The sequence below is a fragment of the Odocoileus virginianus genome, chromosome 2, assembly GCF_023699985.2.
Source record: "Odocoileus virginianus isolate 20LAN1187 ecotype Illinois chromosome 2, Ovbor_1.2, whole genome shotgun sequence".
Classification (NCBI taxonomy): domain Eukaryota; kingdom Metazoa; phylum Chordata; class Mammalia; order Artiodactyla; family Cervidae; genus Odocoileus; species Odocoileus virginianus.
This window is the reverse complement of record NC_069675.1, coordinates 90,348,535-90,362,974: the sequence shown is the minus strand read 5'-3', so window position 1 is coordinate 90,362,974 and position 14,440 is coordinate 90,348,535. Positions and strand designations below refer to the sequence as shown.

At 36.6% G+C, this 14,440-nt stretch overlaps 1 protein-coding gene across 11 annotated transcripts in view; it reads left to right on the top strand.

Moving 5' to 3' along the window:
- DENND1A (DENN domain containing 1A) overlaps positions 1 to 14,440 on the top strand; it is a 527,524-nt gene that overhangs the window by 45,510 nt on the left and 467,574 nt on the right. For 9 of the 11 annotated variants that reach the window (XM_070452577.1, XM_020872163.2, XM_070452539.1 and 6 more), the window contains exon 2: positions 743 to 813. The exons of 1 other annotated variant lie outside the window; for it this stretch is intronic. In XM_070452577.1, the coding sequence (XP_070308678.1) occupies positions 743 to 813 (71 nt within the window). Of the gene's footprint in view, positions 1 to 722; positions 814 to 14,440 lie in introns of those variants that run through there. One more of the 11 variants, XM_070452592.1, reaches the window with a different exon arrangement.

Below are 14,440 nucleotides of genomic sequence, written 5' to 3'. Positions count from 1 at the left end.
TCAAAGAGAAAAGAGAAAATAAAAGATAATATAACCCCGATGTTCTTGTCACTCAGAGTGAACAACTGTTAACATTTTGTTAGTGCTGTGATCTTTTTAAAACTTAATATGAAATATTCATGACATAAAAAGGTAAAAGGATATAATAATGAACATTCATATACTTGCCATTGCCAATGCAGGGGAAGATCCTTCCCCTGCCCCGCCCGTGAGGAAACAGTATCTTAAATTTTAGATTAGCGTCCTGTCTTCATAATAGCCTAGTGAGATAGGATACTGTTTCTCTTGAGTCTTTAACACCTGTAAGTAAGCAAGTTAATGTCATCACCTGAATATTTTATCCTGGAGTATGAGGGAAGCATGTTACATTGTGCTAGTGTTGCCTTGGTTTGAATTTCCTCAAAATTTTTCTTTTGGTTTTGGAGACCCAGCTGTATAAATGGGAAATATGACATCTGTAAATTCATAACAACGGCTAACCTATTATGTGCTAGACATTGTATCTAGGCAATTTTTGTTTGTTTTCTTTATGTTTCACAATAATAATTCTGCTTAGGTATTTTCATTTTATAGATTAGGAAGGCTATGGCTCAGAGAAGTTGAGTAACTTGTCCAAAGTTCCACGGCCATTAAGTTGCAGAGCTAATGATTTTAATTAAGGTTTGCCCTGTACCACAGCCTGCATATTCTGTATCATGCTGCCTTAGTCCTTGTCAGTAATCATGGTCTGTTTTTTTTGTAGGCAAAACCCAGAGACCACATTTGAAGTGTATGTTGAAGTGGCCTATCCTAGGACAGGTGGCACTCTTTCAGGTATTTGCATGTTTCTTTATGATATGGCATGTTTGTTTATTGTGTGAGATAGCCATGCACATCAGATAATATGTGAATATTCTAAACTGTTATTTATCTTTAAGTGTGTTTAAGTGTCTTTCCCTTTTATCTGTGCCAACATCATCCTAGGGAACAATTTAAGAGTGATTGCTTTAACAGCCTTGAATTATGGCTTTATTCATTGTAACCACTGGGTTTTAGTTTGCATCTTTCAGAAATACCTGAGTCAACATTTTAGTATGAAATATTGTCACCTTACTAATAAGGAGAGTTTAGAATTAGGGTATAAAATAATATAAAGGGAAATCTCTGCCACTGAACTGGGAATAGATGTTTGAAATAGATTTAATTCAGTAAATTTTATGTCAGCTCGTTAAAAAAGGTTGAAAATTAGTTAAACACCTCCTCTGACTTTAGCTTTTGGACTAATTTGGACATGTATTCCTGGACAACAGGGTCTTGGATAAGATTAGAGTATCTTGTTCAGGCTGAGTAAATCACTTCTTAACCTAAAATCCTTCCTGGTTAATGAGCAAAAATCACCTTCTGGCCTAGTGTTCTTTTTCTTGGTGCCTAAGAGAGTTGGAGAAGACTCTTGAGAGTCCCTTGGGCTGCAAGGAGATCCAAGCAGTCCATCCTAAAGGAGATCAGTCCTGGGTGTTCATTGGAATGACTGATGCTGAAGCTGAAACTCCAATGCTTTGACCACCTCATGGGAAGAGTTGACTCACTGGAAAAGACCCTGATGCTGGGAGGGATTGGGGGCAGGAGGAGAAGGGGACAACAGAGGATGAGATGGCTGGATGGCATCACCGACTCGATGGGCATGAGTTTGAGTAAGCTCCAGGAGTTGGTGATGGACAGGGAGGCTTGGCGTGCTGTGATTCATGGGGTCGCAAAGAGTCGGACACGACTGAGCGACTGAACTGAAGAGAGTGGTGTGTTTGCCAAAAATATATTAGGGAGCATCTCTTGGTCTACACAACAGCAGTTGTGTATATTTATTTGGTGTTTACGAAGAATTAATTTATTTGGATTAGAAACTTGGAGTAATCAGGATTCCAATGGTAGTTATGCCTATAATTGGCTGTACAACCTTGGGCATATTTTCTATTTCATTATTTTAATTAGATTGTAATCCTCATAAAATAGTTACCTTTTGTTGAGTATCTATTGTTCTGTTGTCCTACATGCTTAATGTACCTAGTCAGTTCTTACAACTCTTAAAGATAGTTGGATGGCATCTCCATTATGCCTATGAGAAAACAGCATCTGAGAGGTCAGATAACTTACCAAGATCATATAGCTACTGTGTGGAATAGCAAGGGCTTTTGGTTCAAGTCCTCTTCACCCTGCTAAGTTGCCTTCTTGAGGACAGTGACCATGTTACACACATCTCTCCATGGCATCTCCAGGGCTTTGTACAATGTCACCAGCATTTCTTAAATGCATTTCTCAATATCAAAAGTGAAAACTGTGTGAGCTTCACTTTCTGAATTAATGAGATATGTGATAAACTTATTGGGGCTTTCCTGATAGCTCAGCTTGTAAAAAAATCTGTCCGCGATGCAGGAGACCCCTGTTTGATTCCTGGGTCGGGAAGATCCCCTGGAGAAGGGATAGGCTACCCACTCCAGCATCCCTGGGCTTCTCTGGTGGCTCAGACGGTAAAGTGCAGGTAAAGAATCTGCCTGCACTGTGGGAGATCTGGGTTTGATCCCTGGGTGCTTCACTTTCTGAATTAATGAGATATGTTATAAACTTATAGTCATTCTGGAGCTAGAATGTTAATATTCATCTTAAGTTATGCCTCTTACTGTGCAAACTACTGGATTGAGAGGGGAGGTAGCTGATACTAGGGGTGTTTGAGCTGTGGTGCCTCTGTGAACCTATTTGACAGAGCAACTAGTTGGTGATGGCTGTGATTTGATAGATTTAGGGACAAAATTTGTCTTATTTCTACAGTTGGTAATGCTCCGCTTTTCAGTGCTATAGTTATTTCCTCCCAAAGTTAAAATGAATTTTTCTGGGGACTATGAACAAAGTTTGAGTACAAATAAGATGGAAGAGTATACAAAATGAAAAGTCTTTACCATATCCTCTTCTCCCAGTTATCTAATTCCTTTCCCTGTAGGCAACTCTTGTCTCATTTAACCACTTTAGTTTTTAAAAACTTAAAATTTTGAAAATATTTTAAAAGATAAGTTACAGAAGTAGTTAAGTGTATACTTGCCTTCCTTAGAGTCATCAGTTGTTACTGTTTCGCCTTTGCTTGATCACTGTATTTTTTTGCTAAACATTTTGAGAATAAGTTGCAGACATTGTGACCCTTCACTCTTAAATACTTTAGAATGTATCTCCTAAGAATAAGGGCATTTTCTTAAATAACTGTAGTCCCATTACTGAAATAAGAAAGTTAATGTCTTTTGTCCATATTTAATCAGTTGTCCCAATAATATATAATATATATATATTATACATAATATATATATAATATAATATATAATAATAATATAGCACTTCCCCTCTGTGATCCAGAATCCAATTCAGGATCATGTAATCCATTTAGTTTTCACAGCTGTTTAGTTTCTTTTTTTCCCTTTTTTTTCCTGTGTTTAGTTTCTTTCAGTCTGGAATAGTTTTGCAATCCCTTCCTCCCCTTTTTAATCTTTATGTCATGTTTCTGAAGAACCTAGGTGTCTTGTTTTGTAGAAAGTCCCTGGGTTTGAATCTGATTGTATCCTCATGATTAGATTCAGGTTATGGATTTTGGATAGGAGTATTTCAAATATCATATGTGTCTTTCTCAATGTGTATCATATCAGCAGAGATGTGATGTCCATTCCATTATTTGTGGAAAAAAATACATAAAACCTTTGTGTACAGTTTAATAGTTACAGAGTGAGTATCTTTGTTACTGTTATCTGGGTGAAGACATAATATTGCCTGATTCTAAGGAAATTCTGGTCCTGGCAAAAGAACTCCTGCCCTTGCCCTGTGCTTTGGCCCTCTTCTAAAGTGCCTTTTTAAGGCAAGGAGTCTGTAGGGTCTGTGGGACATGCTTGCTTAGATCATGAATCCTTCCATCCTAGACAAACTGTGAGTACCTTACATCTAAGAATTTCTTGACCCAGTGGCCCCAGGCTTATTTCCAGAGTCTGAGTCTTCCCTGGGGTCTGTCCTTCTGAGGGTCAACTGGCTGCTGGTATACACACCCCTAGACCCAAAGGGTGGCCTCAGGGTATCTGTTTGTGGGGAGTAGGGGATGGCATGGAGCTTGGACATGGGAGTGGAGGTGATTGCATCCCTTTGTGTGAGGTTCCTGGCACTATGGGATGGAAAAGGGAGAGATGGCCAATGGCCAGTTTTACATGAATCATGTTCCTACATAGAACTCTCAGGAATTCAAGAATTCTCAGTGTGAATCTAGCTTTCCAAGTACTTATGATAGGAAAATGGAGCATATTTTATTTAATAGTTTGTTAGCTTATTTCGTATCTTTGAAATGTTTAGACATATGGTTTGTGGACCTCAGTTTGTACTCTTGCCTAGATCTAGGCCCTGTGAATGTTAGAGGTGGGGCTGGCCAGCGCCCCAGAAGTCCCTGCCTCCCTTTTTCCAAAGGTAGCTACTATCCTGACTTTTATGATACTCATTTCTTTGTTTTTCTTTGTAGTTTTACCATATAAGTTTACCTCCTTGAAAAATTTAATTTAGTAATCCTGTTTCTGAATTTTATAGAATTATTCTGTATGTAGTTTTGCTGCTTTTTTGCTCAAGTCTCTAAGGGTCCTCTGTGTTGCTCTGTATACTATAGTCATTTATTTTCATTGCAGTGTAGTACACTTTAAGATTATAGCACAGTTTATTCTACTGTTGAAAGAACTTGAACTTGTTTGCAATTTTTGGCTATTACAAGCAATGTGGCTGCGATCTTTATATCAATACATAAATCCTGGTGCATGTAAACATATACATAGGATATATACCTTACTTGATTACTGGATCACGCTAACCTGATTTTCAAAGTTGATCTTGCTTGTCTATACTACTTCCAGCAGTGTTCGGTCTTTGTTGTTCAACATCTTTACAGTCCTTAATACAATTAGATTTGTTGTTTTTTTTCCAACCTGATAGTTGTATAGTAGTATCTCCTCATTGTTATTTGTATATTTTTCTGGTGACTAATGAGATTGAGCACCTTTTCATACACTATTGACCTCTTAAAATATCTTCATTTTTAAAGTGCCTGTTCCAGGCTTACTCATTTTTGAATTTTTTCTGTCTTTTCTGTGTTGTTTCATAAGAAATTGTTTGTACATTATGTATGTTATCTGATCAAGTGGGTTGTAGATGTTGTCTCCTACTCTATAGTTTGTCTTTCACTGTCTGATATCTTTGGTCAGAACTTCTTGATTTTCATACCTACAGTTTATTGATATTTTCCTACTCTACAGATATGAAGCCATTATCCTATATTTTCTTCCAAGAAACTTATAGTTTTGTCTTTCACATTCTTTAATATGTCAAATATTTTAATTTTCTATTAGATGATTAATATCCAGAAAAGCTAAACCTAAACTTGATTCCTTATCCATAATTTTTAAAAATTGGGAAACTAAATAAAGCCAAATTACTAAAATATGCTGTTCTTTTACATAAAACATGTTTTTGTAAAATGGTAAGGAACTTCTAAGTAACACCTAAAAAATTGACTCATAATAAAAGGATGACAAATGTGAGAAAGATCAGTAAGAAATATTATTAGATGTTAAAGACAGTTCTTTTTCCCATCGATTATTTTTCATGTCTGAACTAGTGAAGGTGTTGTTAACTGTCATGTGTTCTATGCTCTGAAGAGCATCCCATGACATCTATGGAAGAGACATGTAATTTGTCTGTTCTACTTAGATATTGCATCCAGGCTTATGACACTGAGTGGTACCTTCTCCCAAAGTTTGTGCGAATAAAATTTGGGTACATACGCTGAACTCACGGTACCGCTTACTTTGTTTGGGAATTCGTAAGGTTTCCCAGTTGCTAATACCAGTGAATAAGCTGTCAAATATTTGATTTTAGATAACTTTTGTTTACTTCTACAACCTTTCTTTTTTCTAACACAACTTATATTTGCCTTTTTCAGATACTATTTAATGCATTATTTTTGCCATTTAGATGACTGTAAAGAATCTGTCTTAAAATTAGTCTTTGTTTCTTGGATCTGCATCTCTGATCTCTGCCAAAATATCTGAATAAACTTTGGTATAAACATTATGCTATACAGTACTAGTGTCTGGGCATAATCTTCTCTTTGAAGTTTGTTTGCATCCCCCAGAGGGATTAATTCCCTGCTGTGAAAAGGTGGGTTAGAGAGCACTGAAAGTACTTTATGGGTCTTTAATTGGAGGAGTCAGTATAGGTTTCGCTCTATAAATTTCTGTGAGAGTTTCATTCTTATGATTTTTCTTATACTGTGATATAGTATGTTCTCATTGTAAAAAAAAATACACAAAATTTTCCACTTAAATTGAGTATGTATTAGCAGATTATCATAGTGCATATTTTTTCTATTTATCTTTAAAATTTTAGTAGCTGGTTTTCGTACTAGTTTTTGACCACGTGTAAAATTTTGAAAAATTATAAAGAAGAGAAAAATTATCACTCAGTAGTAACTAATGTTTTGATTTATTCTCTTATAGCCTTGTGTGTAAATATGTAAACTCCCCCCAACTTATGTTACATACGTGTTTTTCTGTTCTCCCTTGAATCATTAAACTTTTCCTAAAATTATTAATATAGCTTTGTAAAAATCAATTTAGTTGCTATAAATTATGACATCATATCTATGTGCTATATTTACTGATAATTACATCTTTAGATTGGTTCCAGGGTTCTCCTGTTGTAAATAATGCCAGTGAATATCTTTTGTGTATAATCTTGTTATTTAGGTATGTGGTTTTAATGTTTAGAAAAAGAAGTTAGATCATTTTGAGTAGATCTTTGATCTACTTCGTTCTTAATTTTTTAGTGCCTTTTTCTGCTAGTTTCATTTTGTGTTCTCCAGTTTGTCTATTTGTTCAAGAACCCACCTTACATAGGGATCCCAGAATAGGAATACAGTCATCTCCAGTTGTGAAAGTTCCCAGAGCTGAGTTCAGTCTATCTGACTGAAAGTCTCGAAAAAGGATGCTTTTGCAAGAGAGATGAGCCTGCCCAGTCCCATGATCAGATGGTACTGACCATGCTGACACTCTGGAATTCATTTCAGACACAAGTGTCTCATTACAGCTGGCATCTCTGAACCTGCTGTAAGCACTCTTCTTGGGCACTCCCACTTCACACTGGGAGTGGCAGCATGAGATTCTCAAGGCTGTTCCCAGAGTAGCCTCCCTCTGTCTGCTCTCCTCCCAGTGTTTTTAATGCATTTGTCAATGGCCACTTTTTAAAAAGAAGTAGATAGTCAAGTTGAGAAACTGTTGTGAGAACTCTGTGAAAAGAAGGCTTAAGATGTGATGCTTTGGTTGACTGAGTTTTTCAGCTACCATGGAGTTGAGCAGTAACCTTAAAAAACAAAACGAAACAAAACATCTGGCTTTCAAATCTCTCCTAAGTATCTGTTCACATTTCTGTATTAGCAGTTTCATGAAGAAAACTGAGTCTTGGCCCACTTAAAATAATTGAGAACCAGATTTGTTGTTCTTAAGCTTTCATTTATAGGAATCTGACTCTGGGATCTTCACCTGTGATCGGTGTATGATCGTCATTAGCTGTTTTTAAAAAATTGACTTGAAAAATAAACAATTTATGCCATCTCTTTAAAAGATGAAGAGGAGGAAAAAAGCCTTTTTGAGAGTTGTTTTCCCTCAAATTAAAATGTTCTTAGAGGCGTTAACAAAATTTATCATCTTCTTGTTTTCAATAATAATAGGATAATAAATCACAGCAAACTTTTAAAGAATGGTGATAAAATAGCTAACATTCATTGAGTCCTTATTATGTCCCAGTTATTTGTATTATTCCTTTTTAAACTTTGACTAACCCTCTAAGATGGGTCTTACTTTTGAGGAAACTGAGGCTCGAAGAGTTTAATGTATTTGTCCAAGTTGGACAGCCACAAGTAGTAGAATCAGGACTTTAACTTCATTCCTGTGACATCTTCCCCAAAATAGCTGTCTAGTATGACCTGCACACGCAGTAAGGAAATCAGATATGTAGGGGAAGAAAAATCAGGCTTATAGAGAAAATAAGGGGAGAGACGGTTTTCATTCATGAAAGATGCAAATTTCTTTTTTTAAAATTGAAATTTAGTTGATTTATAAAATTGTTATTTTCAGGGGTATAGCGAAGTGAGTCAGTTGTATGTTTGTGTATATATGTGTGTGTGTGTGTTTTCAGATTATTTTCCATTATAGATTATTACAAGGTATTGAAAATTGGTCCTTGTGCCATATAGTAAATCCTTGTTGTTTATTTGTTTTACATATAGTAGCTTGTATCTGTTAATTGCATATTCCTCATTTATGCCTCCCTTTTCCTCTTTGCTAACCATAAGTTTGTTTTTTATATCCAAGTCTGTTTTTGTTTTGTATATAGATTCCCTTGTACTGTATTTAGGTTCCATGTATAAGTGATATTGTATAATAATTGTCTTTTTTGAGTTACTTCACTTCTAGGTCTCTCCATGTTGCCGCAAATGGCAGTATTTCATTCTTTTTTTTATAGCTGAGTAGTACTCAACTGTGTATGTACATCACATCTTCTTAAACCAATTGTCTGTTGATGGGAACTTGGGTTGTTTTCATATCTTGGCTATTATAAATAATGCTGCTATGAACATTGGGGTGCATGTATCTCTTTGACTTAGAGTTTTTGTTTTTTCCGATGTTTTTTGTTTTTGATTCAGCATGATTCAGTTCAGTTTAGTCACTCTTTGTGACCCCATGAACTGTAGCATGCCAGGCTTCCTTGTCCATCACCAACTCCCGGAACTGGCTCAAACTCATGTCCATCGGGTTGGTGATGCCATGCAACCATCTTATCCTCTCTCATCCCCTTCTCCTCCTGCCTTTACTTTAGCTTTTATTTTGCTTTTTTACTTTATTTTTAAATTTTTAAAAATTTTTTGTTACTTTCATTACTTGATTACTTTAGCTTTTATTTCGCTTCTTCTGAATTTTCCAGTAAAATTAAATACACTTTATAGAGTGTTAAGATATGGATCCTGATTTGTAGCAGTGTAATAAAGGCAAATTACCACTCACTCAAAAGACCTGGATTACTTAATCTTTGTAATTTCTCTTAACTCTAAGTACCTGATACTCCAGTTAGAAAACATCTTGTTTGGGATAGAGGTGTGGAACCTTACCTCACTGTACTCTTCAAGCTGACTTTAAAAAGTCAGGGGTAGTTTTGATAATTACAATGTGCTTTGTATTTTAGGATTGCTACAATGATTGTTTCTTTAAACTAGAGGTGAGCCTAGTGAGAGCTCAGTGCAATTAAGATTTGCCCACCACCTAATGAAATAAGAAGTATCATCTCAATTGCATAGATAAGAAAAGTAGGGTCCCATGAAAGCAGAAATTGTTTCTTGAACTTGTTTATTCTAACATCTAGACTAGTACTTGGCATATCAGTTCAGTTTGGTTGCTCAGTTGTGTCTGACTCTTTGCGACCCCATGAACCGCAGCACGCCAGACCTCCCTGTCCAACACCAACCCTCGGAGTCCACCCAAACCCATGTCCATCGAGTCAGTGATGCCATCCAACCATCTCATCCTCTTTCGTCCCCTTCTCTTCCTGCCCCCAGTCTTTCCCAGCATCAGGGTCTTTTCAAATGAGTCAGCTCTTTGCATCAGGTGGCCAAAGTATTGGAGTTTCAGCCTCAACATCAGTCCTTCCAATGAATACCTAGGACTGATCTCCTTCAGGATGGACTGGTTGGATCTCCTTGCAGTCCAAGGGACTCTCAAGAGTCTTCTCCAACACCACAGTTCAAAAGCATTAATTCTTCAGCGCTCAGCTTTCTCTATAGTCCAACTCTAACATCCATACATGACCACTGGGAAAACCATAGCCTTGACTAGACGGACTTTGTTGGCAAAATAATGTCTCTGCTTTTTAATCTGCTGTCTAGGTTGGTCATAACTTTCCTTCCAATGAGTAAATGCCTTTTAATTTCTTGGCTGCAATCACCATCTGCAGTGATTTTGGAGCCCAGAAAAATAAAGTCAGCCACTGTTTCCACTGTTTCCCCATCTATTTGCCATGAAGTGATGGGACCAGATGCCATGATCTTAGTTTTCTGAATGTTGAGCTTTAAGCCAACTTTTTCACTCTCCTCTTACACTTTCATCAAGAGGCTCTTTAGTTCTTCTTCGCTTTCTGCCGTAAGGGTGGTGTCATCTGCATATCTGAGGTTATTGATATTTCTCCTGGCAATCTTGATTCCAGCTTGTGCTTCATCCAGCCCAGCATTTCAAATGACATACTCTGCATATAAGTTAAATAAGCAAGGTGACAATATACAGCCTTGACGTACTCCTTTTCCTATTTGGAACCAGTCTGTTGTTCCATGTCCAGTTCTAACTCTTGCTTCCTGACCTGTATATAGGTTTCTCAAGAGGCAGGTCAGGTGATCTGGTATCCCCATCTCTTTCAGAATTTTCCACAGTTGATTGTGATCCACACAGTCAAAGGCTTTGGCATAGTCAATAAAGCAGAAATAGATGTTTTTCTGGAACTCTCTTGCTTTTTCGATGATCCAGCAGATGTTGGCAATTTGATCTCTGGTTCCTCTGCCTTTTCTAAATCCAGCTTGATCATCTGGAAGTTCACGGTTCATGTATTGCTGAAGCCTGGCTTGGAGAATTTTAAGCATTATTTTACTAACGTGTGAGATGAGTGCAATTGTGTGGTAGCTTGAGCATTCTTTGGCATTGCCTTTCTTTGGGATTGGAATGAAAATGGACCTTTTCCAGTTGTGTGGCCACTGCTGAGTTTTCCAACTTTGCTGGCATATTGGGTGCAGCACTTTCACAGCATCATCTTTCAGGATTTGAAATAGCTCAACTGGGATTCTTTCACCTCCACTAGCTTTGTTCGTAGTGAGACCTTCAATAAGTATTAAATGATTAATACTAATTAATGTAATCCTAATTACAGATAGGAAATGACTTGTTCAAAGTTCTGAGTTAGGATTTGAACTCTAGTGTGACTGTATTCTTTAAACAAGTTTATAAAAATTATGACACAACTTATATATGTGTATGTATATGTATAGTTTAAAGAATAAAGGTAATAAAATGGACAACTTGGAAGAAATGGACACATTCTTAGAAAAGTATAACTTTCCAAAACTGAATCAGGAAGAAATAGATCTTAACAGACCCATCACAAGCATGGAAATCTAAACTGTAATCAGAAACCTTCCAGCAAACAAAAGCCCAGGACCAGATGGCTTCACAGCTGAATTCTACCAAAAATTTAGAGAAGAACTAATACCTATCTTACTCAAACTCTTCCAGAAAATTGCAGAAGGTAAACTTCCAAACTCTTTCTATGAGGCCACCATTACCCTAATTCCAAGACCAGACAAAGATGCCACAAAAAAAGAAAACTACAGGCCAATATCACTGATGAACATAGATGCAGAAATCCTTAACAAAATTCTAGCAAACAGAATCCAACAACATATTAAAAAAAAATCATACATCATGACCAAGTGGTCTTTATCCCAGGAATGCAAGGATTCTTTAATATCCACAAATCAATCAATGTAATACACCACATTAACAAATTGAAAGATAAAAACCATATGATTATCTCAATAGATGCAGAAAAAGCCTTTGACAAAATTCAACATCCATTTATGATAAAAACTCTCCAGAAAGCAGGAATAGAAGGAACATACCTCAACATATAAAAGCTATATATGTCAAACCCACAACAAACATTATCCTCAGTGGTGAAAAGTTGAAAGCATTTCCCCTAAAATCAGGAACAAGACAAGGGTGCCCACTCTCACCACTACTATTCAACATAGTTTTGGAAGTTTTGGCCACAGCAATCAGAGCAGAAAAAGAAATAAAAGAATCCAGATAGGGAAAGGAGAAGTGAAACTCTCGCTGTTTGTAGATGACATGATCCTCGACGTATAAAACCCTAAAGACTCTACCAGAAAACTACTAGAGCTAATCAATGAATATAGTAAAGTTGCAGGATATAAAATTAGCACACAGAAATCTCTTGCATTTCTATACACTAACAATGAGAAAACAGAAAGAGAAATTAAGGAAACAATACCATTCGCCATTGCAACAAAAAGAATAAAATACTTAGGAGTATATCTACCTAAAGAAACAAAAGACCTATACATAGAAAACTATAAAACACTGATGAAAGATATCAAAGTGGACACAAATAGATGGAGAAATATACCGTGTTCATGGATTGGAAGAATCAATATTGTGAAAATGAGTATACTACCCAAAGCAATCTATAGATTCAATGCAATCCCTATCAAGCTACCAATGATAGTCTTCATAGAACTAGGACAAATAATTTCACAATTTGTATGGAAATACAAAAAACCTCGAATAGCCAAAGCAATCTTGAGAAAGAAGAATGGAACTGGAGGAATCAACCTGCCTGACTTCAGGCTCTACTACAAAGCCACAGTCATCAAGACAGTATGGTACTGGCACAAAGACAGAAATATAGATCAATGGAACAAAATAGAAAGCCGAGAGATAAATCCACATACCTATGGACACCTTGTCTTCGACAAAGGAGGCAAGGATATACAATGGAAAAAAGACAACCTCTTTAACAAGTGGTGTTGGGAAAACTGGTCAACCACTTGTAAAAGAAAGAAACTAGAACACTTTCTAACACCATACACAAAAATACACTCAAAATGGGTTAAAGATCTAAATGTAAGACCAGAAACTATAAAACTCCTAGAGGAGAACATAGGCAAAACACTCTCTGACATAAATTACAGCAAGATCCTCTATGACCCACCTCCCAGAATATTGGAAATAAAAGCAAAAATGAACAAATGGGACCTAATGAAACTTAAAAACTTTTGCTCAGCAAAGGAAACTATAAGCAAGGTGAAAAGACAGCCTTCAGAATGGGAGAAAATAATAGCAAATGAAGCAACAGACAAAGGATTAATCTCAAAAATATACAAGCAACTCCTGCAGCTCAATTCCAGAAAAATAAATGACCCAATCAAAAAGTGGGTCAAAGATCTAAACAGACATTTCTCCAAAGAAGACATACAAATGGCTAACAAACACATGAAAAGATGCTCAACATCACTCATTATCAGAGAAGTGCAAATCAAAACCTCAATGAGGTACCATTACATGCCAGTCAGAATGGCTGCTATCCAAAAGTCTACAAGTAATAAATGCTGGAGAGGGTGTGGAGAAAAGGGAACCCCTCTTACACTGTTGGTGAGAATGCAAACTAGTTCAGCCACTATGGAGAACAGTGTGGAGATTCCTTAAAAAACTGGAAATAGAACTGCCATATGACCCAGCAATCCCACTCCTGGGTATACACACCCAGGAAGCCAGATCTGAAAGAGACACATGCACCCCAATGTTCATCACAGCACTGTTTATAACAGCCAGGACATGGAAGCAACCTAGATGTCCATCAGCAGATGAATGGATAAGAAAGCTGTGGTAATATACACAATGGAATATTACTCAGCCATTAAAAAGAATTCATTTGAATCAGTTTTAATGAGATAGATGAAACTGGAGCCCATTATACAGAGTGAAGTAAGCCAGAAAGAAAAACACCAATGCAGTATACTGATGCATATATATGGAATTTAGAAAGATGGTAACGATAACCCTATATGCAAGACAGAGAAAGAGACACAGTTGTATAGAACAGACTTTTCGACTCTATGGGAGAAGGTGAGGGTGGGATGATCTGAGAGAACAGCATCGAAACATGTATATTATCATATATTATCAAGTGTGAAACAGTTAGCCAGTCCAAGTTGGATGCATGAGACAAGTGCTCGGGGCTGGTGCACTGGGATGACCCAGAGGGATGGGATGGGGAGGGAGGTGGGAGGGGGGTTCAGGATGGGGAACACATGTAAATCCATGGCTGATTCATGTCAATGTATGGCAAAAACCACTACAATATTGTAAAGTAATTAGCCTCCAACTAATAAAAATAATTGGGGGAAAAAAAAGAATAAAGGTAAACTCATGTACCTAACAGTCAACTTAAGATATAGAACATTTTATTTCTCTGAAGCCCTCCTTTATGCCTTTTTCAAATTGCTTTTTTTTCCTATTGAAATCACATTTTGAATTTTACCTTTATTGTATATCCTTGCTTAAAGCTATGTTTTTTTATTATACAGTGTTGATGCTCTAAATTGGTATGTAGAATGACTTTGAATTGCTGTTCTTACAAAGTAACAGAAAGTGAGCAATGTATTTTCTTAATGTTTGGTTATTTGGAACTGATTCCAGATTTCTTCCTGTTTCTAAAGTGTGTGAGTTAAGGGCCATATGGGTATAAATTACGAAATAGGGAAGTCTCACAATTTTTGATTTATTCACAGCAG